We start from the raw sequence: 27774 nt of genomic DNA, 5'->3' as shown, positions 1-27774 counted from the left end.
TGTATCCATTCATCAAGTAATGAACATTTGGGTTGTTTCTACCTTTTTGCTGTTAGGACTAGTGCTGCTATTAACGTTTATTTTGCAAGTTTTTGTGTGGACACCTGTTTTCTTTTAGAAATAAACCTTGGAAATGAATTTCTGAGTCATATAGTAACTCTACATTTATCTTTTTCAGTAACTGCCAAACTGTTTTCCACAGAAAATGCACCATTTTACACTCCCACCAGCAGTATATTAGGGTTCTCTTTTCTCTATATCATCACCACTTGTTATTTCCTTTTTTTTTTTTTTTAAATTATGGACATCCTAGTGAGTGTAAAATGGTGTATCATTTGGGTTTGATTTGCATTTCACTGATGATTAATGATGTTCAACATCTTTTCCTGTGCTTATTGGCTATTTATCATCTTTGGAGAAATGTCTATCCAAGTCCTTTGCCCATTTTCTAATTAGGTTGTCTTTTTGTTGTTCAGTTATGAGTTCTTTATATATTCTGGCTGCTAGACCTTTATTAAATATATGATTTGTGAATATTTCTTTCCATTCTGTGGGTTGTCTTTTCACTATCTTAATAGTATCCTTTGATGCACAAAACTTTTTAATCTCAATGAAGTCCACTTTATTTTCTCTTTGGTTTCTTGTGCTTTTGGTGTCATATCCAGGAAACCATTACCAAATCCGAGGTCATGAAGGTTTACTCCTGATTTCCTCTAAGAGTTCTGTAGTTTATGGCTCTTTACTTAGGTTCTTGATCCATTATGAGGTAATTTTTTAATATGAGGTTGAAGTCCAACTTCATTCTTTTGATACAGCTATTCAATTATTCCAGCATCATTTGTTGGAAAAATTACTTTCCTAATAAATGGTTGATGTATGGGTTATTCCTGGGCTCCCTGTGCTATTCCATAGATCTGTATTTATGCCAGTACCACATATAATTATGTCTATATTTATGCCAGTACCACACTGTCTTCATTAGTGTTGCATCATAGTATAGTGAGTTTTGAAATCAAGAAGTGTGATCCCACCAACTTCATTCCTTTTTAATAATATTGTTTTGACTATTTAGGGTCCGATGTATTTCGTGTAAATTGTACAATCAAGATTTCTGCAAAAAGGCCATTGGGATTTTAATGCAAATGTCATTGAATCTGTGGATCATTTTTAGGAGTATTGCCATCTTAACAATATTAAATCCTCCTATCCGTGAACATAGAGTGTCTTTTCATTTATTAGATCTTCTTTAATTCCTTTTAGCAGTGTTTTCTAGTGTTCATATGTAAGTCATGCACCTTGGTTAAATTTATTCCTAAGTATTTTATTATTTTTTTACTCTATTGTAAATGGTATTGTTTTCTTAATTTTTCAGTTATTCATTTGTAGTGTATAGAGATACAAATGATTTTTGTGTGTTCATCCTGTATCCTAAAACTTCTGAATTCATTTATTAGCTCTTAATACTTTTTTTGTGGATTCTTTAGTAATTTCTATACATTGAATCATGTGGTCTATGAATAGTTCACTTTTTCCTTACCAATTTGATGCTTTTTTTCCCTTGCCTGTTCACTCTGGCTAGAACTTCCAGTACCATGAATAGAAATGACAAAAGCAGGCATCCTTGTCTTGTTCCTGATCTTTGGAGGGAACCTTCCTGTCTTTTACCTAGTGTATGATATTAGCTGTGGGTTTTCAGAATGCTTTATATTGTGTTGACGAAGCTCCTTTCTGTTACTACTATGTTACATGTTTGTTTTTATCATGATAGGGTGTTGGGTTTTGTCAAATGCTTTTCTACAACACTTGAGATAATCATGTGATTTATTTCCTTCATCTTTAATGTGATGTGTTGCATTGATTTTCTTATAGTAAGCCACCTTGCATTCCTGGAATCAATTGTATTTTGTCATGTGTTTAGCCCTTTGTATTTGCCACAGGACTTGGTTTGCTAGTATTTTGTTGAGAACTTTTGTACCTATATTTATAAGGGATATTGAACTATAGTTTTCTAGTGATTTTTTTGTCTGGCTTTGGTTCAAGGTAATTCATAGAATGAGTTAGGAAATGTTCCCTCCTCTTCTATTTTTGGAAGAATTAGAGAAGTATTGGTGTTAGTTCTTTAAATGTTTGGTAGAATTCACCAGTGAAGCCAGGTGTTCTTGGCTTTTCTTCGTAGGGAGGATTTTGATTACTGATTCAGTCTCCTCACATGGGCCTATCCAGACGTTTCTTTCTTTTTGAGTCAGTTTTGGTAGTTTGTGTGTTTTCAGGAATTTGTCCTTTCATCTAGTTTATCTAATTTGTTGGTGTACAGTTGTTCATTGTATTCTTTTACCGTCCTTTTTATTTCTGCAGGGTCAGTATTAGTATTACCACCTTTATTTAGTTCCTTAAGGTATACTTTAGGTTATTGATTTGAGATCTTTCTTAATGTTGGTATTACAGCTATAAATTTTACCCTAATCACAGCTTTAAGGGCATCCCATACATTTTTGTACTTTGAGTTTTCATTTTCAGTAGTCTCAGTGTATTTTCTAATTTCTCTTTCGATTTTTCCGTTGATCCTGTAGCAAGGTGGAAATCCCCCAGTGAGTGGCCCCCAGGGACTTTGCACACTGATACTAGCACACACTTGGCTTTTAGCAAGTTGTTAAAATTTTCTAGTTTCATCTTCCTAATTATCTTACATGGAGTTTGGTAACATGTGTTTCAGGAAACGAATGAGCAGGTCCTGATTGTCCCTGCAGGTGCCTATCTCTTTCATGATAAGTTCAAAAAGATACTAATTCTCAATTTTCCCAGCTATGTTCTAGTAAGGATGTTAGCATTGCTCTTTTTAGCTCTCTACATCTCTGAGCTAAGATCCAAAGCTGTGCTGCTGCTTGATTGTAATTTTTTCTACTTTAGTGAGACATATTGTCTGGTTTTTGTTTAACATATAAAGGGCACTGGAATATTGTCATGTAGAGGTTATCCTGTATGTGTCAGTCAAGTTGGTTAGTTATGTCACTTAAATCTTGTATGTCAGTGGTCAGCAAACTTTTTCTGTAAATATCAGATATTAGGCTTTGTGGGAGATACAGTCTCAGTTGCAAGCACTGAACTCTGCAGTTATAATGTTATAGCAGCCATGGGTGACACATAAACGAATGTGGCTGTGTTCCAATAAAATTTTATTTACAAAAAAACTGACAGTGGTGGTGTTTTTTATTTATTAAAAAACAGTGGTGGGCTGGTTTTGGCCTTTGGGGCTGTGGTTTGCTGACTCCTGTACTATATCCCCATTGGTTTTTTCAATCTACTTTTCTATGAGTTACTGACAGGGTTGCATTAGAATCACTAATTATGATTGTAGATCTGTCTATCTCATTTCTGTCAACTTTTATTTACATACAGTCAGTTCTCATTATTCTCAGTAGTAATATTCCATAAAGTCACTACAAACACTGAAGTAATAAATATTGAAACTATTGCTCAGAGGGAAAATACAGGGTTAAGTTCCAGCAAGCCTCTGGTCACATTTTCATAATATATAATCTTGTGTTATGTGTCTTTTTGTTTAGAGACACCTTATTTAATATTGTTGATGCATAAACACTGAACTAATGGTGAACAGCACCATAACTAATGCCTGAGCAAAGCTTATCTGACATAGGTATTTTCTCCATGAGGCATAACACAGCCTTCTTGTGTTTAGGAACACTAGATGGCAGGCACTTTAACACTATAAATGTGGGCCGTTTAAAAACGTGAAATCACCAAGAAAAAGCAGGAAAATGCAATAAATGTGGCACTAAATAGACTGAGAAAAGGACACTTGTTTACAGTAGTAGAGCTGAAATAAGATGCGTAACAGTACCTTGTTCAATCGCAGCTGGGAACATGCATGTCAGGCAACTCCAATTTTATATTAATGCCTTTCTGTAGAGGTCTATGAATGACTGCAAAATAACTACAAGTATTGATTTTGAGGTTACAAATAAACTTCAGTGAGTGGCTGAATTCACAAACATGTAATCTGTGAATAATGAGAAATGGTTATATTTGGAAGCTGTTTACAGGTGCATACCAGTTTGTTATATCTTCTGTTGAAAGGACCGTTTTACCATTATAAATTGTTACTCATTACCTTTTATAATTCTTACCTTAAAATCTACTGTTTTTGATGTTAATGGAACCACATCAACTTTCTTTTGGATAATGATTACGTGGTATATCTTTTTCTATCCTTTTACTTTCAATCATCATAGATTCCTATATATAAAATGTGTTTTCTTTTGTTGTTGTTTTTATGCTCTCAGTCTTTCCTTCAATTGGGTTGTTTGGTCCAGAGGTTGGTAAATTTTTCCTGTAAAAGGTTAGGTGGGAAATATTTTCAGTTTTTATAGGCGTAAGTTCTCTGACGGAACTTCTCAGTGCTATTTCAGCACGAAAGCAGCCATAGGCAATGCAAAATGATTGCGTACGGCTGTGTTCCAGTAAAACTTTATTTATTGAAGCCAGATTTGGCCCACAGGCCATAATTTGCTGACCTCTACCCTAGAGTATGTCCAGGGTAGTCTATTAGGGTGGAGAGTAAAAATTGCAGGAAGTTTATTTACATTTTTTGACTATAAAATTAAGAATTAAAAAATTTTACTATCGATAGTATGTGTGTATAACTCATAAGTATATGTATATATATATAATCTTATAAACATTTTTACCGAGTACCTGCAAAGTACAAAATTAGATCCAAAATAGGCATCTTTTATATTTGTTTCTTTTAAGCTCTTTATAGTAAACATGATAAAAACTATTTTCCATGGGTATTTTCTATGTCATCTGATTCTGAACGGTTCAGATTGAACAGAAATGTACTGTTACAGGCATCGGTGTCATTCGAGGACGTGACTGTGGAATTCACCTGCGAGGAGTGGCAGCAGATGGGCCCTGCTCAGAGGAATCTGTACAGAGATGTGATGCTGGAGAACGACAGCCACATGGTCTCAGTGGGTGAGCATATAAGCATAACTTTCCCTTGTAACTCCATACAGAAGGCATTTCCTTATTAAGCACCAAAACACATGGACACTTTATTTAAAGTTTAATGTTATTTAGGCTTTTCATTCAGGTCTAAAGTAACCAAGCCCTTTTGAGGACTAGGATGAATGTTTTGTCAACTGCCAGTGATAAATTCAAATGAGTACCTTCAGGATGCTGCTGTATCTTCTTCCTGTTTTGTAGACCATAAAGCCTCATATATCTGGCCTAAGTCCTCGATTGTTTCCTATTTACAGGGTACTGTGTTTTCAAACCAGAAGTAATCTTCGGGTTGGAGCAAGGAGAAGAGCCTTGGTTCTCAGAGGAGGAATTCTCAAACCAGAGTCACCCAAGTGAGTCACTTAGCACTAACAGACAGAATTCTGCAAGGGTCATTAGACTTCAGAAGGTCAGTTTAGGAGCGAACAACTTTATGTTACAAGACTTTTCTTAGTAAGCCCAAAAGCAAAAAAAACACTAGTCAAAAGAAAATGATAAATACACTTGAGTCCATTAAAAGTAAACACTTTGTTCATAAGAGATACCATTAAAAGAGTGGAAAAGATAAACCATAGAGTAGCACAATATGTAGATACCGCAAGTATAACCTAGAAAAGCTAAGCTTCCTAAAAATGTAAAGAACTTTTGCAAATCAATATGGGAAAAGGTAGGCAACCCAATTGAAAAATTGGCAGAAGACTTTGAAAAAGAACTTTCAAAATGGCCAGTAAATCTTTGAAAATGTGTTCAATCTCATTAGCTTTCGTGGCATGCAAAATAAAATAGGAAGTAAGGTATGAAGTAAAATGAGAGATCTAGTATGAAGTGAGATTAACAAATCTGGCAATGCTAAATCCTGGTGAGGACGTGGAATGTTACAGACCCTTATCCACTAACTGGAAACATGGAAAATACCAGTAACTGGTAAAACCACTGTGATGTCAGGAGGGTTTTCTAATAAAGGTAACATTTTGCATACATTATAACTAAGCAGTTGCTTTTTTAACCATATTCCCTGCAAGAAGTTGGATTTTATTCTCTAGAATGCATAACAGAATATTAATGGCAATATTGTTTATATTTGTCAAAAATTGGCCTCATCAGCAGTAGAATGGAGAAATAGTTGTATTCTTTAAGGGAGAATTATAGAGCTGCATAAAATATTAGACAGTGCTTACAAACATAATATTAAGCAAAAAAAAACAAAAGATACAATATGCATACCTGGTTACATTTATGTAAAAGTCAGAAACAGGCAAAATTCAATTACATTTTTAGGAATTCAAATATTGGTGGTAAAAGTATAAAGAAAATCAAGGAAATGATTGCATAAATATGAGGAGAGTGGTAAACTCTAAGCATAAAGAAGTTATAACCTGGTAGGGATAAATTGGGATTTTTGTAGAGTCATTTGTGTTCTGTTTCTTAACATGGTTTCTGATTCCATGAGTGTTCACTGGGTACTATTAAGTTACACATGAAAGTTTTATGTAGATATATATTACTTCATACTTAAAATGTTAAGCAGTAAGCTACAGGTGACCGATAATATTTGCAGTATAACCTGTAAGAAGGCATTTAGAATGCATAAAGAATTCAGGAATTTCTTAAATGTCATCTTTACAGTAAGGCCTTCCATGGTACCCCATTTAAAATTGTACTCCTCCTGTCAGATTGAAATGTGGAAACTTAGGATGGGATGGTCATTTCATCAGTTTTATACTTGTTTATATTTCTGTGAATCACAGCTGTAAGATAGGTTAGCACCTGAACTATAAACTTTTTCATTTATTCATAAGGAAGTTGGTGCTGTTATAAATTTAATTTGATGTTGAAGAATTGATGAGGGATATAAAATTGCAGGAATGTAGATAATTGAGTATTCTAACCATTATAATCTAGATAATATCAGGACCTAGATGGTAATTTATTCCCTTAAACCAAACCCTTTCCCTATTGGGCCTATTCCATGAAAACTATTATTTTCCAATTTTTCTTGTTATTCTACAGTCTTAGTTGCATTCATCCTATTCTCTGATTTTCCTGCTCCGTGAAATAACCACTCCTATAAAACTATAATTTTTATTTTCCTTTTCTTTCCTTTATCCACCCAGATACGAAAATCTTATTGTTCACATGCCAAATACAGATATATATTTATTATCAGTTTCCTTTCCCATTTGCTCTATATTAATACTGTTTTTTAAAAGAGTGAGGTTGGAGGCATATATATTCAAACACACATATATGAATGATTTAATCTTGATAAACCAAAGAACGAAGTGCAACATAGGCTGTGACTATAAGCCCCACCAATAAGAGATGTAAGATTAATAAGATGTTTTCAATTTTTCTCAGTTTTAGAACATTGCAGAGATGATGACCTGAACAAGAAGAACAAGAAAATCAAAGAAAAACACTTGCAGCAAGTAATACTCACCAAAAATAAAACATTGACTAGAGAGGAAGAGGAAGAGGAAATTTTGGGAAAACCTTTTAATCTGCATATAGCTCCTGTTTCTTCAACAAAAATATCCTGCAAATGTGACTCATGGGGAATAAATTTGAGAACTATTTCTGAATTTATCATTAATAATAGAAAGCATTCAGCAAAGAAGCTAGGTTGCCATAATGTATGTGAGAATTTGCCTTTCAAAATTAAGTTTGAGAAAACTCAGACTGGAGAGAAATTTTATGAATATAGTAAAAACATGAAAGCTCTCAGTTATAATGAAAATCTTCCTGATCATCAGAAATTTCAAACTTTGGAGCAAACTTTTGAATGTAATGAAATTGGGAAAGCCTTTAATGGTAAGGCCAACTATGTTAAACATAAGAATTCTCACACAGGAGAAAAATCCTGTAAAGGTGATGAATTTAGGGAAAACTGTGATAAGACAATTCTTTTTGACCACAGCAGAACTTGCACAGGGGAGAAATACCCTCCTCTTAACCAAAATGGGAAATCCTTTCAGAATTCAGCTGTGAAAGAATACAATAAATTTAACATGCCTGTGAAACATTATGAATGTAATGCAAGCGGAAATAATTTCAACAGGAAATCCCACCTCACTCGACCTCAGAAAACTGTCACAGAAGAGAATCCATTGGTATGTAATGACAGAAAAGAAACTGGGAATAACTCCTTTGAATATCATGATAAGAAATCCTACCAAACATCAGTCCACAAAGTACGCCATAGAACTCACTCAGAGGTAAAACCCTATAAATGTAACGAATGTGGAAAATCTTTCTGTCAGAAAGGACATCTCATTCAGCATCAGAGAACTCACACAGGAGAGAAACCATTTGAATGTAATGAATGTGGAAAAACTTTCTCCCAGAAGTCACACCTCAGTACACACCAGAGAATTCACACAGCAGAGAAACCCTATAAATGTAATGACTGTGGGAAAACATTTGTCCAGAAGTCAACCCTCAGGGGACATCAAAGAATTCACACAGGAGAGAAACCCTATGAGTGTTGTGAATGTGGAAAAACCTTTGTTCAGAAGTCAACCCTCAGAGATCACCATAGAATTCATACAGGGGAGAAATCCTTTCAATGTAATGAATGTGGAAAACCTTTTGGCCAGAAGTCAAACCTCAGAATACATCAGAGAACTCACAGTGGGGAGAAAACTTACCAGTGCAATGAATGTGAAAAATCTTTCTGGCGAAAAGACCATCTCATTCAACATCAGAAAACCCACACGGGAGAGAAACCATTTAAATGTAACGAATGTGGGAAAACTTTTGCCCGGACATCAACCCTCAGAGTGCATCAGAGAATTCACACTGGGGAGAAACCATTTAAATGTGACGAATGTGGGAAAAAATTTGTCCGGAAGGCAATCCTTAGTGATCATCAGAGAATTCATACAGGGGAGAAACCCTTTCAACGTAATAAATGTGGGAAAACTTTTGGCCAGAAATCAAACTTTAGAATACATCAGATAACTCACAGTGGGGAGAAATGAATGCAGTGAATATGGGAAATTATATAAGAAGTCATCCCTAAATGTATGTCAGAGAATTCAGGGAGAGGGAAAAGCCTTATTGATGTAATAACTGGAAAATCTTTCTGACAAAAAGAACACCCCATGTAATATCAGAGCTACAAGAAAAACCAGTTGAAGATAGTGTAAGAAAACAGTCCCAGAAATCAACCCTCACAGTACATCAGAGAATTCACAAAAGACAGAAACTATGTGAGTATGAATGTAGGAAAAATTTTGTCCAAAAGACAAAGAGTACATCAAAGAATTCACAAAAGCTTCTGTTTCTTTCAAGGAACTATGCAAAGTGCTTCTGAATGAAGTCATACTCTATTAGATAACCTCACATATCACACAAGCTGGTAGTTTGTTCACCGTTAACAATTTCATTTTCTCTATGGGCATATAACTAGTCTAAATCCCAATGTTCCTTTCTTCTAAGTGGATCTTTGTGAGTGGTTACTGGAATGTGGATGCCTATGATGTATACCGCATCCAGTTCTGTAAAATAAAAGACTTCCCTGACAAACTACCAGAATAAAATGGATATGATTTCTAGGACGACCTTAGGTGCCATGCTTTAACGTGAGTGCAGGGGAGACGTAGATTTAGCTAATGAGATTTGGCTGGGGTTCCCAGTAGGGAAGGAAAACAAATATAATGTCATGGATGAGGCCCTTTTTGTTACTTTACATCTGAAAGTATAGTAGGAAGTAATACTATGCTGTACTCTGCCTTAAGTCATAGAGGGAACTCTCCCAGTCAGGAAGAGTTGCATGTCAAGAAGGTAACTTAGATGTCCCACAGCCCTGATTATCATTTTGGGCTTCAGATCTCTGAGTGATTATTTTGTCGTTTGAGACTTCTGGCAAACAGGCAGTCCTTAGTAGTAGAGGAGGCGAGGCTGGACTTGATACCCTGGAAAGGTTACCAGGTTCACGGCTTTTAAAAAGCAGCTATTAATTTACTCTTGGGCTCTTTTATACACTAGACACCTCTGACATGAGTAGAGGCCTCTGGCCTAAAGTTTCAGTTTGGGGGTGTGTCATCTTAGATGCAGCAATTAACAAAATGAAAAGGACTCAACAAGCCTCACTGGTGAAATGAAAATGGTATGTTCACGATTGCGGAGTGAAGCTATTCTGGGGCCAGGAACAGCATGAAATAGTATTATAACAGCGATCCCTTACAAGGGAAATGCATCCCCCACTTTGCTGCCTGAAGCAAAGCCTCTGGCTTAGTAGAGTCTTCGGTTCATGCAGGTGACTCTAACTGGGCCTGGTTCTCTGATAGCTTGGCTAGCTGAGACCACTGGGATGCTGTGACTGCTCAAACTCAGTGCTGTTATGCAGACCTAAAAATGCAGTCGAAAAATTATAGACAGGTGTAAAAGGACTCCTCTTTAGTAGGGAAAAGATCACAGTGTGATAAAAATATAAGTAATCTATTACTGAAAATAAAAATTTGCTAAAAGGCACATATAAATATAAGAACCAAGAATTTTAGCCCGAGATCCCAAAGATTTTCGTCTAGGATTTTTATTCCTGAAAGGTTTATAATATTACATTTTATATTTAAGTGTGATCCATTTGGGGTTAATCCATGTATAAGAGATGAGGTTTAGGTTGAGATGTTTTAGCCTATGGATGACTGTTTTCTCTGGTACTATCTGTTGAAAAGACAAATCCTCCCTCCTTCAGTTGCTTTTGTATCTTTGTCAAGAATGAGGCATATTTGCGTGAGTTCATTTCTGGGTTCTTTATTCTGTACCACTGATCTGTGTGTCCACGTCTCCACCAACATCACTCTGTCCGATTACTGTACCTGCACCAAACCTTACTGTCTAGTGGACTCATCCATGTGCTTTATTCTTTTTCGATAAGTATTTTAGCTATTCTAGGGTCTGTGATTTTTCATATAAATTTAAAAATAAGCCTAACTATGTGCACAAAAGTCTTGCTGGGGTTTTGATAAGAATTTCATTAACTCTATAGATCAATTCAGAGGGAACTACATTTTTGCTATGGTGAGTCTTCCAAACCATGAACAACGCATGTCTATGAATTTATTTAGTTCTTTCTTCATTACTTTCATCAACATTTTGTTATCTTCATCCTACAGATTCTGTGTAAGTTTTGTCAGATTTATGCTTAAGTATTTCATTTTCTTTGGAGCAATTGTAAAGGTATTGCACTTTTAATTTCAGTTTCAACATATTCGTTATTACAGAGAAATGTGATGGGTTTTAGACTGTAGATCTTTTATCCTGTGAACTTGCTGAAACTATTTATTATTTCTACAAGATTTCTATAGATTCCCTAGTATTTTACTACATAAACAATCATGTAACCTGCAAATAGGGACAGTTTTGTTTCTTCCTTTCTAATCTGTATGCCTTTTTTTCTTGCCTAATTGTGCTGGCCAGAATTATCAGTGCTTTGTTGAATAGGAGTGGTGAGAGCAGATATCTCTGCCTTGTCTCCAATCTGAGGGGAAAAACATTGTCTTTCACCAATAAGTGTGAGTTAGCTGTAGGTTTTTGGTAAGAGCTAGCTGTCGGGCTGGGAGCTGGCAGCAGCGGGAGAGGGGAGCAGCACCCTTGGAGCGAGGAGTGGGGAGGGGAAGGGGGACTGGGCTGCCATGGACGACAAGGTGTTCACCCCGGAGCTGGACCAGTGGGTTGAGCAGCAGAACAAGTGTAAACAGTTTAATGAAACCCCATGCTAAAAGGCAAAATAAAAATTTTAACAAAAGCATCAAATGTGCAAGAGATTTGTTGTCCTCTTACTGCCTGTAGAGATTGCGTGGTCAATTTCTTGGTCTTATGGCACTCTTTAGGATTGATAGAAAATGACCACATGCAAAGTGTTCATTCCTAGGCTACTGTGTGAACAGAGGTGATTATTCAGTGGGGACTGTGCCTCTTGTTGTAGCATTAATGGAGAACAGAAGCAGCCACGAGCATCTTCCCACTTCACTCCCATTTGCCCCAGCCAGTGACAGCTCTGGGCTCGTTCACTCACCACGGCCCTGGCCAGGTGGCCTTTGAGGCCCCTCCCAGCTCTGACATTCTGGGTCTCTGGCCCAGTGCAGGTCTGCCCTGGCGGCCACCATGGGGTGGGGCTATGCACTCACTGGATGTGGGCCCTGGGCCAAGGGGTCCTACCATGTGAGCTTGGGTAGCACTGCCTGGCACCCCAGGAGCTGGGACTCCTGATCCTCCCTGAGTGCCAGAGGTCGGCTAAACAGTGGGTCACACCAGAGTGTGATGTTCCAGGCAAATTCCCGTCTATCCCATTACTCTGTACCAACCCCCAGGACCCAGAAACCCCCCCACCCTGCAAGAGACGCATGCTGGGCAGGCTTTGGAAGGAAGAGAAAGATACCAGGGACAACCCCTCAAGGGCCTCCACTTCGGACAATTCTAAGACCCTCACCGAGGGACAGGGCTAGTCCTGGGTAAATGGTCCAAGGAAACAGATTTCTGTGATGGGCTCTCTCAGCCACTTTTCCCTGAAGTTGTGACACCACCAACCCCCTGGGTCATTTCTCGGAGTTGTGCAGAGCCCGCTGCCTACCCAAGGCTGACACCTCCTTGGCATGCCAAGGCCAAGGCCTCACCCCGGGGCTAGTCCCTGCAGTGCAGGGCCAACCCGGGCCTCCTGGCTAGGGAGGGGCCATTTCCTTTGGGGATCCCGGCAGTGGGAGAGTGGGGGGCCACGCTGCGCTGCAGCACCCCTGCTGTCAGACGCCAGCTGCCAGTGGAGGGCAGAGCCAGGCCGGCAGTTTCCCCAGGCACGGCAGAGCGGGGGACACAAGCAGGCCCGCGGGGCGGGTGGATGCAGACCTGGTGCGAGGTGGGCAGCCTGAAGCCGCCTTCTCCCTGTGCGATGGAGTGAGACTGGCACACGCGGAGGCTTGCCGAGTGCCCAGCACTGTGTGGAGCCCTGGCACACCAGCCTACGTCATTTGCAGTCCTGGCAGCAAGCCTGGGAGGAGGTGCCGTTATGATCCCCATTTTGTGGAGAGGAAAATGGCAGCTTGTGACACTGGGGTCTCCCCAGCACAGCCACGCCTGGGCTGTGCTGAGTGGAACAGCGGAAACTCCCCAAAGGCCACAGTAGTGAGCACAGAGCTGGCAATGGGACCACCAGCCCCTGAGCAGGGGAAGGCCCTGCCCTGCCCCTCAGGCCCCTTCCTGGCCACTGGGGGTGGTGGCGGCTCCTGCACTCCCGGACCACTGAGCGTCAGGTGTGGCCAAGACCTGGGGAGCATTTGCCGCTTTTCTTTTTACTGCTTCTTTTGAGAGAAGAACTATTCTCCCCTCAGTTCTCAGTCTGTTTCTGCCATGGCCTGCAGGACACTTCTGCTCAACAGAACTACCCGCCCCCTCCTGTGCCTGGCTGGCACATTCAGCCCCCACCCAGGCCACGAGGAAGCCACAGACTGTGCCCTGTGCCCAGCAGTCAGGGCCTGCACCCAGGCTGGGCTGACACAGCCACACGCAGCGTGCACACTTGGGTAAGCCCCTGCCATCCCTCCAGAGTCCTCCCCTCTGTCCCTCAGAGAGTCAGACCGTGGTGAAGGTGACGTTCCTCCAAGTCTCCAGCCTCCTCGGGGTTAGGGGAGGGCAGCTGCCTCCAGATCCGGGCTTGGTCTTGTTACAGCAGAGATGACCAGGAATAGGCCGACGCACACACAGAAATATTGGCAAAACAGGTTTATACACCGGCGGGCTCAGAGGGGGATTTTTCCTCCCAAATTCTGAGCACCAGACAAAGAGCATTGCAGTCTTTTATACACTCTGCTTAAGGGGGAGGGGCACGGTTACAACAGGGTTAACTTTAGTGAGGCAAGGTCCTGAGCCACTTTGCAGCCTGGTACACTAATTGCTACAGGTGATTTATGAGGGTGGCAGCTGCCTGGGAAAGGTTGCAGGGGAGGAGGCCCCAGCGAGGATGCAAAGGAGAAAACCCGGTAGTGGAATTTTCCGCTTTAGTGGAATTTTCCAATTTTTCACTTCAGTCTCAGCCAGCCGGGGGCTTTAGGACCTGTCCCTGGAGCACTGAGGCCCAGCACTGTGTCAGGTCCCCACACTCAGGAGGCGTCTGGGAAGCTGTCATCCTGGCTTTGTCCATGGGGAAAGGGAGCTCACAGATGCCAGGTTACCATGGAGAGGCACAGCAAGCCGTGGGCACGGTGGGATCGTGCTGTGACTCTCCAGGATGCTGGGCTCTGCCTGGCGGCCACCCAGCACCAACCCCCTGGCTGTCATAGGTACGTGTGCCCTGCAGCCTCCTCCAGTCCCCACACTCCCTCCCAGGCCTCCCCTCCTGGGACCTTCAGCATCAGTGACCTCTCTGACTCTTCACAGTGTGAGACCTGCCCCTCAGGTTCTGGGGGTGAGTGAGGAGGGGAGCGGTGGCCTTGCCACCTGCAAAACCTGCCTAAGGGTGAAGGGCCAGCTCCACCCCAGGGCGGGGAGGCAGGAAAACAGATCCTGGCCTACAGCCCCTTTGTTCCCCACAAAGAACACGACCCCCTCCCCGTGGGAGCCCAAGGGATGGGACCATGACGAGCACCCTCAGTCCCCACCCTGTTGCTCAGGTGAAGCAGGCTTGGGGGCTGCTAACCCAGGTGCCCCCACCCTGGAGCTGGGCCCCAGCCATGTCCCTGCCACTGGCCAGAGCTGTGGCTGGAGAGGGCAGCAGGATCCAGGCCTAGTTCAGGTTCAGGGCTGTGTTTGCAGGAACTGGGGACCCAAACTGGCCCCCCACCCCGGGCTCAGATGGCTATTATTGCACTCGAGGCACAAGGAGCTGACCCAGCTCCAGTGTCCCCCAGGCACCTGGTTAACCGGACTGGATTGACCTTGAGCGAGGAGGTGGAGGCAAGAGGTGTGCTTGAGGCCAGGAGTTGAAGCTCAGCCTAGGAAACATAGGGAGACCCCATCTCTATAACAAATTAAAAAATCAGCCACGTATGGCGATGCACACCTGTAGTCCCAGCTACTTGGGAGGCTGAGGCAGGAGGATCACTGGAGCCCGGGAGATGGAGTTCGCAGTGAGCTGAGATTGCACCACTGCACTCCAGCCTGTGTGACAGAGAGAGATCCTGTCGAAAAGAAAAGAAAAGAAAAGAAAAGAAAAGAAAAGATCTTGTCAGACATGTAGTTTATCAACTCAGTAGGATACTGGGTAACTGTTAATGACAAGTAGGCCCATTGCTTGATGCCTAGATGATTGATAGATAATAAATACATAGATTGATTAATTGATAAATAGGTAGATGATAGACAGGTGGGCCTACCACAATTAAAGCTGTGTGTCACTGCTATTAGCAAGTAGACAGAGAGTTGGGACTGTTTAGGCTATTTAACAATTTAACAATTAAAATTTGTTTCCTTTTTCTGAAAAGTTCAATTCTCTGAGCAGTTCACAGAGGGTAGCTGGGGGAGCAAGAGAGCAGGCGTGGCCAGGATGAGCCAGGCTGAGCCGGGCAGGGAGGAAGAGGCTGGAAGCTGGTGGAGAGAAGCCCCTTGCTCTCGGCTCATAAGCCTCGACAGGCCCCTCTTCCTCTAGGAGGCATTTCCCTGTGGTGACCTCTGTCCCCCGGCCCTTTCTGCCCTGCCAGCACCAAGGACCCCAGGCAGCAGCCCTGCCCTGCTGGCACCTGGAATGCAGAGAGAGGGGCATGGGACGTGCCTGCCCTGCCCACCCGGGTTTTTCTGTGCCACCACGGGCCAGGCTGCCCCTGGGGCCTGGGTGTGCCAGGTGAGGGTGCCCGCAGCCCCTGAGCACCAAGCAGAGCATGGCTGGGGTCTGTCACCTGGGCACTGGCCTGGGAGCAGCCTCGGTGCCTGTGGAGCACACTGGGGGCAAGTGGCAGGGTGGAGGGCATCGCAGAGGACACGCAGGACCCATCTCTTCAGGATCTCTGAAACGCAGAAACACCGTCTCTGCTGGCACTCGGCCAGGGCTTCCACTGCCCGAAAGATCAGGTCAGCACCAGGAGACTTTCCCACGCAGGGAAGTTAAGTGCTGAGCTGAGCAAGGAGGATCACAATAGGGTCACGATCTCTGGACGCTGGGCTGGAGGAGCCTCAGGGAACAGGATTTCCCACATGGCCTTCCAGTGACCCAGCCTGGGCCTATGTCCCCAAGGCCCGTTAGTGGCAGGCCTGGCCTTCAGCCCTAGCTGGTCCCCGCATGACCTTGGTGCCACCTGGTGCTGGCCTCTGTGGTGAGGGCCACCTTGGAGCCCGCGTGTGGGGCTCTGAGGACTGTGTTGTGGGACCGACACCTGCCCAGGGGTCCCTGCCAGGCAGCACTCCGACTTCGCTGGCAGCAGCTCCAGGACAGGGTCTGAGGACACCCCAGGGTGAGGAGGCTGATACGACCAAGCCCAGCCCTAACCCCAGCCCCACCCTCCCTCGCCCCAAGACAGTTCGTGAGGTGAGGGGGCTTCTCACTGTCCTGTGTCACCTCAGTGTGGTGGAGTTGTGGAGATGACATCCCCGCATGTCGTAAGGCCACCAGAGCTTAAACATGCCTTCCTCTGCATTCTGCACCCTGGGCCGCCCATGATGGCGTGTGATGTGTGGTCTTCCACAGGTCTCCTGCACCCCGCGTATTTAAGACATGTCCCTACACAGACAAACGCACTGGCTTTCGGGCAGTCACGGAAACAGGATCACACAGTACTCTCTTTTCTCTTCCCATAGAAATACAAGGCCCCCGCTCCTTAGAGTTCATTAGCAGTACACTTTGCTACCGGTCTCATCAGCCCCATGTCATTCCAAAAGGGTTCGACATAACGAATGTGCAAATGAACACAGCAAGCTTAGCCAAGATGGAAACAGGCTTCCAGAACAAATGTCCAGAGGCCGGGGGCATGGCCACCTGCTACTGCTCCCCTCCCTGAGCAGGGTCTGGAGCCCCCTGCTCTTCGGTGCCCTCCACACTGAGGGTGGGACTAAAGGCACCACACCCACCTTTCCCCAGGACAGGCAAGTCCTGGCACCCCCCTATTCCCTCCCCATCTTCGAGTTCCTGAGCACGATCTGGCCCAGATAACTCCGAAGGGGATACATGAACTCAGAAGGGGACACATCTCAGGACCCACAGCCGACCTGTGCAGGTGAGGCCTAGGCCGGGACCCTGGGCTTGAGAGCTGCCTTGGCAGTGGGGGGCGCTGCCGCTCCAGCTTGCAAGCTCTGCCCCCTTATTCTAGGGAATGTTCCACTGCAGAGGTACTTGAGGCGGGGGTGGCCAAGCACCTGCGGAGGCCAGCGAGGGGTTGCCCTGTGGTCACCCACTTCTGACTGTCTGGGCAGGAGCCAAAGTCACCCACCTGGATGGAGGCATCTGTGTGACTGCAGAGGGGCCCTGCCCTCCAGGCCACTTCTGTCCAGTGGACATGAAGGTGCCTGTCCCCTGCTGTGTGAGCACTTTCTGAGATTGGTGAGTGCCGCTGCCCTGGCCAGGGCTGAGCCCAGAGCTGGCTTCTGCCTGGTCCTCCTTCCCACTGACCGCCTTAGCAGCATCTTCCCCCAGCCATGGGCCAGTGTGGGACTCAGAGAGCAGGGCTTCCACCTGGCCTGGGAGGGCAGCGGGGGGTGTCCAGATGAGGGCAGGCCAGGTGGGCTCTCGGGGCTTGAGAGCACATCATGCCCAGGAAAGCAAAGCCATTAAGAATCCATGGGACAAGGCCGGGCGCGGTGGCTCACGCCTGTAATCCTAGCACTCTGGGAGGCTGAGGCGGGCGGATTGTTTGAGCTCAGGAGTTCGAAACCAGCTTGAGCAAGAGCGAGATCCCGTCTCTACTAAAAATAGAAAGAAATTAATCGGACAACTAAAAATATGTATAGAAAAAAATTAGCCGCATGGTAGCACGTGCCTATAGTCCCAGCTACTCGGGAGGCTGAGGCAGGAGGATCGCTTGAGCCCAGGAGTTTGAGGTTGCTGTGAGCTAGGCTGATGCCACGGCACTCAGTCTAGCCCGGGCAACAGAGCAAGACTCTGTCTCAAAAAAAAAGAATCCATGGGACAAAAGATAGCTAGACCACCATTTGTTTTTTTATAGCTGAGTAGCACTCCATGGTATACATATAACACATTTTACTAATCCACTCATGTATTGGTGGGCACTTGGGTTGTTTCCACATCTTTGCGATCGTGAATTGTGCTGCTGTAAACATTTGAGGGCAAGTGTCCTTTTTTATAAAATGTATTTCTTTTCCTTTGGGGTGAAGGGTACACTTATAACTTTGACTCAAACTATACAAAAGCAAATTATGTAACCAAAACATGTGTACCCCCTACAATATTCTGAAATTAGAAAAAGAATCCACGTGTCTGCCTGTGTCTCATTTGAGACCAAACCCATCTCCCCGTCTTTAGGACCCCCCAAAAGAGGACATCCCCGAGCATGAGGTCAGTGTGGGCTGTTTGGCGCTCTGATTGTCACTGCCAGATGCCAGAGGGCCGCGGTCCTGGACAGCCTGGGCTTGAATCGGGGATTAAGATGGAAAAGCCCACTGCTTCACTTGACCAGCCTTAAAAAAAAAGATGGAAAAGAACAACTATAACCATGGGGCTGTCTCAGAAGAGAGAGAGAGAGACAGAGAGGGCGGGGGGACAGAGAGAGAGAGAGAGAGCAAGTGTGCAAGCGCGCACTGCACGCTTTGCTGTGGCGTCTGCCTGGATCCAGCGTGAGCAGGAGCAGTCACGGAGTCTGGGAGGGGAGAGATGAAAAGGCAACCCCAGAAAGGCCATCCCTGCCAGACCGTGGCTGCTCCACCCTCACAGAGCCACCTGGCCCTAGGGTCCCACCTTCTCCTCCCCCACACAGCTCCCTGGTCTGTCACCTCAGGGTGTCTCTCCCTGTGGCTTCTGAGTGCCTGTCCTGCCCCCCGGCTGCTTCTGCAGGGCCTCTGGCCTGGCTGACCCTCTGACTCCCCCGGCTACTCCTCCCGACCATGAGGTAGGGAGCCCCTCGGGCGGGGAGTGGGCCCCGTGCTGGCCGACACCCTGAGGCGGGGGCTCTGATGGCTGGGTGGCGACTGGGTGCTGGGTGGTTTGAAGACAGAGGGGACATATGTGAGAGGTGTGTGGGGGTCTGGCCACCATTCCTGGGCTGCTGTCCCTGAGTCCTCGGGGCCCCCAGCAGCAGCATGGCTCACTGCCCTCCTGCCGGTGGTCACCCCTGCAGCAATTTTTTTTTTTGAGACAGAGTCTCACTTTGTTGCCCGGGCTAGAGTGCCGTGGTGTCAGCCTAGCTCACAGCAACCTCACACTCCTGGGCTCAAGCAATCCTCAGCCTCCCAAGCCTCAGCCTCCCAAGTAGCTGGGACTATAGGCATGTGCCACCATGCCCGGCTAATTTTTTCTCTATGTATCTTTAGTTGTTCAACTAACTTCTTTCTATTTTTTTAGTAGAGACGGGGTCTCACTCTTGCTCAGCCTGGTCTTGAACTCATGAGCTCAAACGATCTGCCCACCTCAGCCTCCCAGAGTGCTAGGATTATAGGCATAAGCCACCGTGCCCGGTCACTCCTGCAGCCTCGAACCCACCTCAGGCCCACCCAGACCTACTGAATCAGCTACAGATTTGCCAGGAGGTGGGCAGAGAGGACAAGGGGGGCTTCCAGTCAGTGGGTGCCAAAACCATGCCAAAACCACGGGCCATCCCCATCCTGAGCTGAGCTTGGGCCTTGGCTCCCATGGGGGCCAGAGACGGCACCTTGTGAGGAGGTGGGGTCCAAGGCCACCTCTCCCAGGGTAGACCCTCCACACGCCTGCAAGGCGCAGGTGCAGTGCAGGGCGTCAGGCCCTGGAGGTCGGTTGTCCAGTATGTCTGGCTCACTCTAGTGGCCGCTGACCATCTCCTGGAGGATGCTCCTTGTGCGGCCATCTGCAGTGGGCAGGTGGCTGGCCGAAGTCTCTGGTTCCTCAGGAACATCTGACAGGGCAGACAGGGCAGCTGAACCTGGGCCGGGGATCTTGAATCCTTCTTCTCCGACATTTCCAGTGTTCAGAAAACATCCGGGTGAAAGTCCTCCTCCCGCATAGAAGGCCAAGTTCTGGGGAATCATGGTTGGGGAGCAGAAGGCCGGGGCCAAGTCCCCAGCTCAGGCTGCTGAGCCAGGACAACGGACCCCAATACAGAGCCACCGTCCCAGTTTAGTACAACTAAATGCAAAAGCAGTGTTCCGTCTGCTTTACTGAGAGAAATAGGCACAATCACAGAGCATATTCCAGAAAGTGTGCTAGGAGGGATGTCAGAAAAGCCAGCTCTGAGCCAGGGCGGAGCCTGGGTGACACTGGCACGTCCGTTAATGTCTCAGGACTTCACCCTCAGTAAAACCATCATTACTCTCATCCACCTACCACAGAGGGATTTTCTGAGGCTCAAATAATGTGTGTGTAAAACATGTGCTCTTTGATCTGTACAGTACATAGAAATGCTAGTGTGAGGAGGAAGCTCTATGGCTAGCAGGTGCTCTGGTGCAGGCTTCGGAAATTGGAAGAAAAGGTGAGCGGCAGCGGGCAGGTGAGACATGTTCTTTATTGTTGGGGGGACACAGCAGTGGCTAAAAGCATGGCTGAGAACATGGCGAACACTTATACATGGCTCTGAACAATAGTGGCAACATGCCATGGGAAAACATGATCACATGGGTTGACATAGGAGATATCACCTTGGTTACAGAGGCTGACTCACGCCTCCCCGGAAGGCTGGCTATCCAGGGGGCCGAGCCGGAAAAGACACTGCGGCAGTCATCTTAGTTTGGCCTAAGAAACCTGCTGCCTATACAAATGCAGTTTCCCTTACAGCTAGTTATCGGCATTATTTCCTCTCTAAAACCCTAAAAACCTCTGACACAAACCCAAGCCCATGTTTGGTCCTGAGGGCACTGCACAAGTCACTCCTGCATGATCTGCCATGACCCAGTGCTGCACCCCTCACTCAGCCTCCTTCCTCCCTCAGGCCACTCAGAGCAGGGGGGCCTTTGTCCCCAAGGCCTCTTCTGCCCCCAGGGACCAGCCTCCTGGTAGCCCTACCTGCTGGCTCCTACACCCGCCTGACTGGCCAAGCCTCCTACTTCCCCTGTCCTGCCAACTACTACTGGTCCTGAGAACATCACCAAGTACAGAAGGCACACGGCCAGTTCCTACTGCCCTGGGGTGAGTACCTGGGCCGCAGCTCCTGAGGCTGAGTTACAGGAAGGTTCTGCCAGCTCAGCGTGCTCTAGGCTCAGCTGGGGACAGGGGCTCTCAGCTGTGCAAACTGCTATGGCAATTGAGGAGCGCACAGGGCACAAGGGTGTCCTCTGCTTCTGGGGCTTTCCCACCACCTTCCTTAAGGCCTGGGAGGGACCTGCCCTCGCAGGGGCTAAGCCCCAAGCAACTGGCCATGAGCACCGAGTTTCATCTGAGTCACCTGCTTTATCTTTAAAATGGGTAGAGAGTGCGACGTTGTATTCCACAGCACAGCCGGGTTAGCTAAAATATAAAGATTTAAAATTACTTTAGCAATACGTACAAAGTTTGGGCCCCACGCCTTTCAGTAAAGTTGGCCACTGGGAAGATGAGTTGCGCGTATTCTGAGGCTTTGGGAAGCCCAGACCCAGGGCCACCGAACCCAGGGTCCGAATTCTCCACCTGGTAAGCCAGGAGTAAGTGACCGGTGAGGCGGTAGCTCCTGTGGCTGAGGCCGGGGTTTGCCAAGGACCAGCCCTGCAGGAGGGTGCAGGGAGCAGCCAGCTGCCCTGTGCCTTCCCCGCCCCAGCCCTGGGGCGTGGGCACCTTCAGGAACCAGCAAGTGGCCTCCGCTCCTCTGAACTTTGCTTCTCAGGCACCAAGTGTGCCTCCCAGTTCCCCTACCCTCTGGGCTACTATTAATACAACCCAGACCCACTGACCCAGAGCCTGGACAGCTGCCTTCCCTGTCCTCCAGGCCACTACTGTGGCCAGGAGAATGTGACCCAGGCCTCTGGGCCTTGTGATGCAGGTGAGTCTACGGCATTGCCCTAAGAAGTCCCTACTCATCTGTGAGCTTCCCATTTCTGCCCCTGGACCTGGGGTCACCCGCACTATCTCCTGGAGCAGTGACTGGGAGGGGTGGGCCTTCAACCTGGTGAGCTTGACCTTTGCCCCCCTCGGACCACTGCCCACCCCTCCCTGCTGTCTTCCAACCCAGGCTGGTTCTGCATGTCAGTGGCATGGACCGCCCGTCCCTTCAACCTGGATAACTACACCATCACCAATTGCCTGTGCCCAGCCATAGCCACTGGGAGGAAGTGCCCGGCTGGCTCCTACTGCCCCGAGGGCAGGCCAGAGCCCATGCCCTGCCCACCCAGCTCTTTCTGTGGCACCTCTGGTAAGGACCTATCGTGCCAGGGCCCACCCCGTGGCTGGTGAGTGAGTGTGGGCACATAACCACCATCTCCCTCTGTGAAATGAGAGTTGCTGTCTGACTTACCTCATGGGTGGTGTGCCTGGCACACTTCCTGGCAGGATTGTGCTGCATAAACCATCACTGTTACCACCGCTGTTGGGTGAGCATAGGCCAGCCACCAGAGAACAGCAAGGGAGGAAGGAGAGTGGCCAGGTCAGCAGTTCTCTCTGCAGAGGGAGGGGCTCCATGACACCTCGCTCATCCCCTTCCTCCTCCCCATGTCTGAGCACCCACACTTCCCAAGGGACACTGCTGATCACTGAGGACCCCAGCATGCACCAGACTCATGCTGCTCTGAGAGTCTTTCGACTCCCCTCAGGGGCTGTAGAGCTGTCTGAGGTCAAGACCCCAGCCTGAGTTAGCTCAACTTGTACTGTAATCAACCGCAGGCTCTCTGTGAATGACAGAAGTGCCCATGTCACAGGGTTGTGCAGGAGGAGATGGAACACTCAGCACAGGCTCAGCACAGGGACCAGCACAAGGATCAGGGCTCAGCACAGGCTCAGCACAGGGACCAGCGCAAGGATCAGGGCTCAGCACGGGCTCAGCCACTGGTGTGACTCTTGGTCCCAGCTAAGAACTCCAGTCACACCCCGAGTCCTCCAAGGACTGGTGCCCACAGGAGCCCAGTCTGTTCCCCAGGCCAAGCTCTCTCATCATGAGTCTACTCAACGCCCCACCCAGCCCCCCTCACCTCCAGGCCTCTCCACGCCCAGTGGGCCCTGCCAGGCTGGCTACTTCTGTGCAGAAGGTGCAGGGTCCCCATCTCCAGAGGACAGGATGACAGCAGCCCCTGCTCCCTGGGATCCTTCTGCCGTGAGTGTCTCCTTAGGCCCCATTCTCAGCCCGACTCACCCTCCTATCCCAGGGCTGCAGACAGACCTGTGTCCTCTGATTTGCACCTGGACCCCCGGCAGGTGGGGGAAGCCAGAGGGAGGAGAGGCGCCCACTGGCCGTCAGGCCCGAGGAAGAAGCCTTGCAGAGGGGCGTGGTTAAAGAACACTCTGGACATTTGCTGTGGTCTGAGTTGGTGTGGACAGATGACAGCCTGTGACAGCCTGGCCGCCCCTGGAGTCTCTTGAGCTCCCAGTGGTCTGAGCCCTGGTGATGCTTCTCCAGCTCCAGGTGAAGGGCCTGCAGAGGTCCAGGGAGGCAGCCGGTGGAGGCCTTGGGTAGCGCTGTGTCCTCCAGGGCTGTGAGTCTCTGAGGCTGGGTCTGCCGCCTCCCTGGACCTGTGGCCTCCCTGTGTCCTCAGCTGCAGGGTCTCGCACCTTCTCCAGCCTCCCTGAGCAGACAGTGCCATCCGTACACCAGGCTCCCACGCAGGGTGTGGGAAAGGGGGTGAGGCAGGGGTGAGAGCCCAGGGGGCAGCTGTCTGGGTGCTGGGCTCCACAGTGCAGCAGCAGAGGGCCCTTGTGGCAGGAGATGCTGCAAGGACCACGTATCTCCGGAGGGGTCTCCGGTGTTCCTCAGCATCCCTCACTCTTGGCCAGGCTATTACTGTGACTCCAGTGCCAGGCCCATCCAGGACTTCAGCCCGCATGCTTGTCCCCAAGGGTATCACTGCTAAGGCCACACACTACAGCTGTCCAGTGGGTACATATGGCCTTCAGAAGGGGCTGGCAAGTGTCACTGAATGCCAGCTGTGCCCTCCTGGGAAATTCTGTGCACTGGCTGGACTCACCAAGTGGGAGGAAACGCTTCGGGGAGAAGCTCCACAACCTGGAAACATTTGAAACACGGCCTGAGCAGCGCGGACGTGCTGGGCTACAAGGAGGTCTACATCTTCACGCTTTCCAAAGACCCTTTCCATCCCTCACTCTCAGAGTGACTGTCGAAAGCACAATGTCCCTAGCCCCCACTCCAGGAGTCAGGAGATGTGGGGCCGGCCTTGGTGCCTGGTTCTAGAAAGCTCTCCAGATGCTTCTGACATCACCCAGCACTAGGTGCCCTCATTGCTGCACCCCTGCCTGGAAGCAGAACCTCACCCAGCCCCCCACCCGCTGCAGAGGCTATGCAGCACCCAGCTCTTCCCGGCGCCGTGCCGTCTGGCTCTGGGTCAGGGATGCCTGCAGCCTGCGGCTGTGGTGCAGTAAAGCATGGGCCGCCTGTGCCTCAGGCTGCAGCCTCCAGTGAGGAGCACAGGCGAGAGCTGACCAGACATCCTCCCTCCAACCCTCACCTAGACCGTGCAGCGGGGCACTGGCGCGAGGGTGGAGCCACCAGCAAGGACTCCGTGCCGGGACCCAACAGGGCACAGGGCCTCCTCTGCCTGCCTGGGCACTCCTGCCTCGAGGGTACCCCACCACCCTGCAGGACACTTGTTTCCCTCCCAGCCCTCTGCTGATCCCACGACTATGAGCCCTTCCCCTGGCACAGGCCACAGTGGCCCTATGTGGGACTCTAGGCCCGGGCTGAGCTGCGCAATCGAGAAGGAACCCTTGTCCCCAGATGCCTCCCCACTCTGCCTGCCAACCCCACCCTGCCCATCCCCAAAAACCTTCCCCACATCTGACCTTGGGGAACCTTTACTTGAGTAACTGAGCTCTCAACGCTGCCTGCCCTCCTTTGCCACTCTCGCTTCGGCTGCTTTCCACCAAGGAGGCCTTTTCAGGCCCGGTCCTGCCTAGGACAAGAGGCGTGCAGCCTTTATTTTCCTGGCAACCAACCCCAACAGGACTGGGCAAAAGTTGCTGCCATTGGCTGGCTCCGCTTTCATCCAGTCAGCAAAGTTGACCCGAGGACTCTAGAAGTGAACCAGTCCCTTTGTCTGGACACTGAGTCTGCTGTGGACAGAGACCCAGAAGAGCCCTGGACTGCCTGGCCTCTTCCCCCACCTCTCTGCCCTCTGCAGGAGCGCTGGTTCCAGCCCGAAGCCCTGGCAACTGGACTGAGGAAGGGAGCACGGCCCCAGAAGGATGCCGAGATGGTTCTGGAAGACAGCTCTGCTCTGGGGCTGCCCCAGGTGGGCAAAGACTGTGTTATCTCCATGGGGATGCATCCAGAGTGAGGCGTTGGCTCCATTCCAGGGCCCGGCCTGGCCATAGAACAAGGGGAGGAAATCCCTGCTGGTCAGAGGGGAGCCCGCCCCACTGTCCTGGGGCCCTGGGGCCACATACAGACATGCAGAGGTAAGGCCATGCCAGGCATCAGACTGCTCTGCAGTTGAGGTCACTGAAAGGACACGAGTGTCCAGACTTGTGGCAGCATACCACACTCTGCCACCCCCTTCCACCCCCTCACCCCCACAGGAGCAGATCCTGACGGGGAGGGTTCAGCAGGGAGCAGGCTAGCAAGGGTTCCAGCCCTCCGGCCTGACCTGGGGGTCCCCAGGCCCCACTCAAAGGCTACCTGCTACCCGTGAGCTGCCTGCTTTTTAAGACCTCTCCTCTGCTGAGGCCCTTCTGCTTGGCCCACATTTTTCCAGGATTTCCTGCACTGGGGGACTGTCGCTGCCATCCCCATGAAGGGACATTCTGGGAGATTCTGCTCCCTTGGCACTTCTATTCTTAAGAGAATGGCAGACCCACTCCATTTCCTCCTTCTCTGCTGTCAGCTCTGGCGGGTACTTTTCCTGCTCCCAGCTGCCTCCAGGCACATGGGCAGCGGACCCCCAGAAGCCCCGACTCTGCCCACGGCCCCCAGCAGTGCGGACCTGGGGGCAGCCAAGCGTAGCGGTCGTTGGGGTGGCGGCAGTGCAGGCGTAGGACCCTCTGCACAGCTCCGACCCCTGTGGCCACTGAGCATTCAGTGCTGGCAGCCACTGTGCTCCCAGCATGACAGAGGAGAAGCAGGTGCGGCCAGCAGTGTCAGCCAAGCCCTCAGGCCGGGCGGGTGGCACTCTTGGCTTCCTGGAGGCATCCCAGGGAGAGCCCAGGCAGCCTGCACAGGTGCTGGAGCTGCAGGGGCCACCCATCTCCGCCTGCTCCTGCAAGAGTTTTCAACGGCGTCTGCCCTCGGGCCTGCATGTGTGCGCAGGCACTTGCGCTCAACAGCTTTCGTGATCTTGCCTGGTCTGAGGTCGGGAGCCGTGAGTTTCCTGGTTGGAGGTTGTTGACAGATGGGGTTGGCTTTCTGCTATTGGGCTCAGAGTTGGTGAAAACTGAGTACTGAGGAGGTGGTGAAAAGCCAAGGGAGCTGAGGTGTCTCTCAAGCTGGCACGATGGCCTCTGCATGAAGAAGATTTCAATGAAATTAGTGCAGTCATTTTCTCCTTTTTCTCCTTTATTTTTTAAATTAAACAGTAAAAATAATTATTTCAGGGTGCAAGTCTGTGAGTTTTAAGACAGGTAGAGACTGTGTAAGCATCACCACAGTTAGGATGTAGAGAAGTCCCATCCTCCCCAGAAACCTCCCCGTCCTATCCCCTTATTTTCACACCTCCCCACCCCAACCTCTTCAGCCACCCTCTACCATTCGGAGTAGCCACACCCATCACCTGGCGATGAGGACAGGGGACAGCGGTCCTGAGTGTGAGAGCCCCACAGAGGGGGTGTTTGGGGTGGGCTCTGGACTGGTTCATTCGTTATCTTGGAGGAGGCCTTTGCTGGAAATGGGCCAGCCCTGGGAGGGGCAACCTCTCCAGAGTCAGCAAGACCCCAGCTGTCGAAACACCAGGAAATACCGAAAATAAGAAACATAATTAATACAAAGTGTGTATCACATTTGGTTTATCCATTCATCCCTCAGTGGGCTCTTGGGCTCCTTCTGCCTTTGGGCTGTGGCGAATAATGCTGCTGTCAGTGCTGACACACACGTGTCTGTCTGAGTCCTAAGCAGCCTAGATGTTTTTAAAGTGCAGTTAAGACCCATTGTTTTTTTTTTTTTTTTTGCAGAATTGAGAAAGGAGTTAGCACCAAAATCAACGGTTGAAATGCAAAACAGTCTCAACTCAATGAATATCTTTAGCGCTAAGTTCTCACCCCTGCCCGTATTAGCCCACATTACTGGCCAAAAGAACCATAAACCCTGTTTCTAGATTGCGGGCCACCACCCAGCCCTCTTCTTTTTCCTGCAATGGAAAATGACCCGAGTCCCATGGCGTAATCTGATTAGGGACAGGCAGTGACCTGTGTGCAGGTGCCTTCAGAGCCCTTTGCCAACACATAGAACTATTCACAAGCCCAAAATATTGGGGAACTGTGGCCTCAGAGTCCAGGCACCCATGTTCCTCTGTGGCCGAGCCCCTGCGCGGCTGCACTCAAACACCAGCGCATGGATCCTCCGTCTCCAGGGCGAAGGCCAGCACCCCACTTGCCCTTCTGGGCCTGGTGGAGCCAGCGATGGACACTAC

At 48.5% G+C, this 27774-nt stretch overlaps 1 protein-coding gene across 1 annotated transcript in view; it reads left to right on the top strand.

The window, feature by feature from the left end:
• ZNF510 (zinc finger protein 510) overlaps positions 1–9016 on the top strand; it is a 15888-nt gene extending 6872 nt beyond the window's left edge. Inside the window, exons 4-6 of the mRNA XM_012651821.1 lie at positions 4869–4995; positions 5280–5375; positions 7381–9016. Coding sequence (XP_012507275.1) covers positions 4869–4995; positions 5280–5375; positions 7381–9002 — 1845 coding nt within the window. The 3' untranslated portion in view covers positions 9003–9016. The remainder of the gene's footprint in view (positions 1–4868; positions 4996–5279; positions 5376–7380) is intronic.
• The last annotated feature ends 18758 nt before the right edge of the window (positions 9017–27774 follow it).

Source organism: Propithecus coquereli, unplaced genomic scaffold (assembly GCF_000956105.1).
Source record: "Propithecus coquereli isolate 6110/MARCELLA unplaced genomic scaffold, Pcoq_1.0 Scaffold370, whole genome shotgun sequence".
Classification (NCBI taxonomy): Eukaryota; Metazoa; Chordata; class Mammalia; order Primates; family Indriidae; genus Propithecus; species Propithecus coquereli.
Note: the sequence above shows the minus strand (reverse complement) of the source record. Positions and strands in the feature narration are given on the sequence as shown.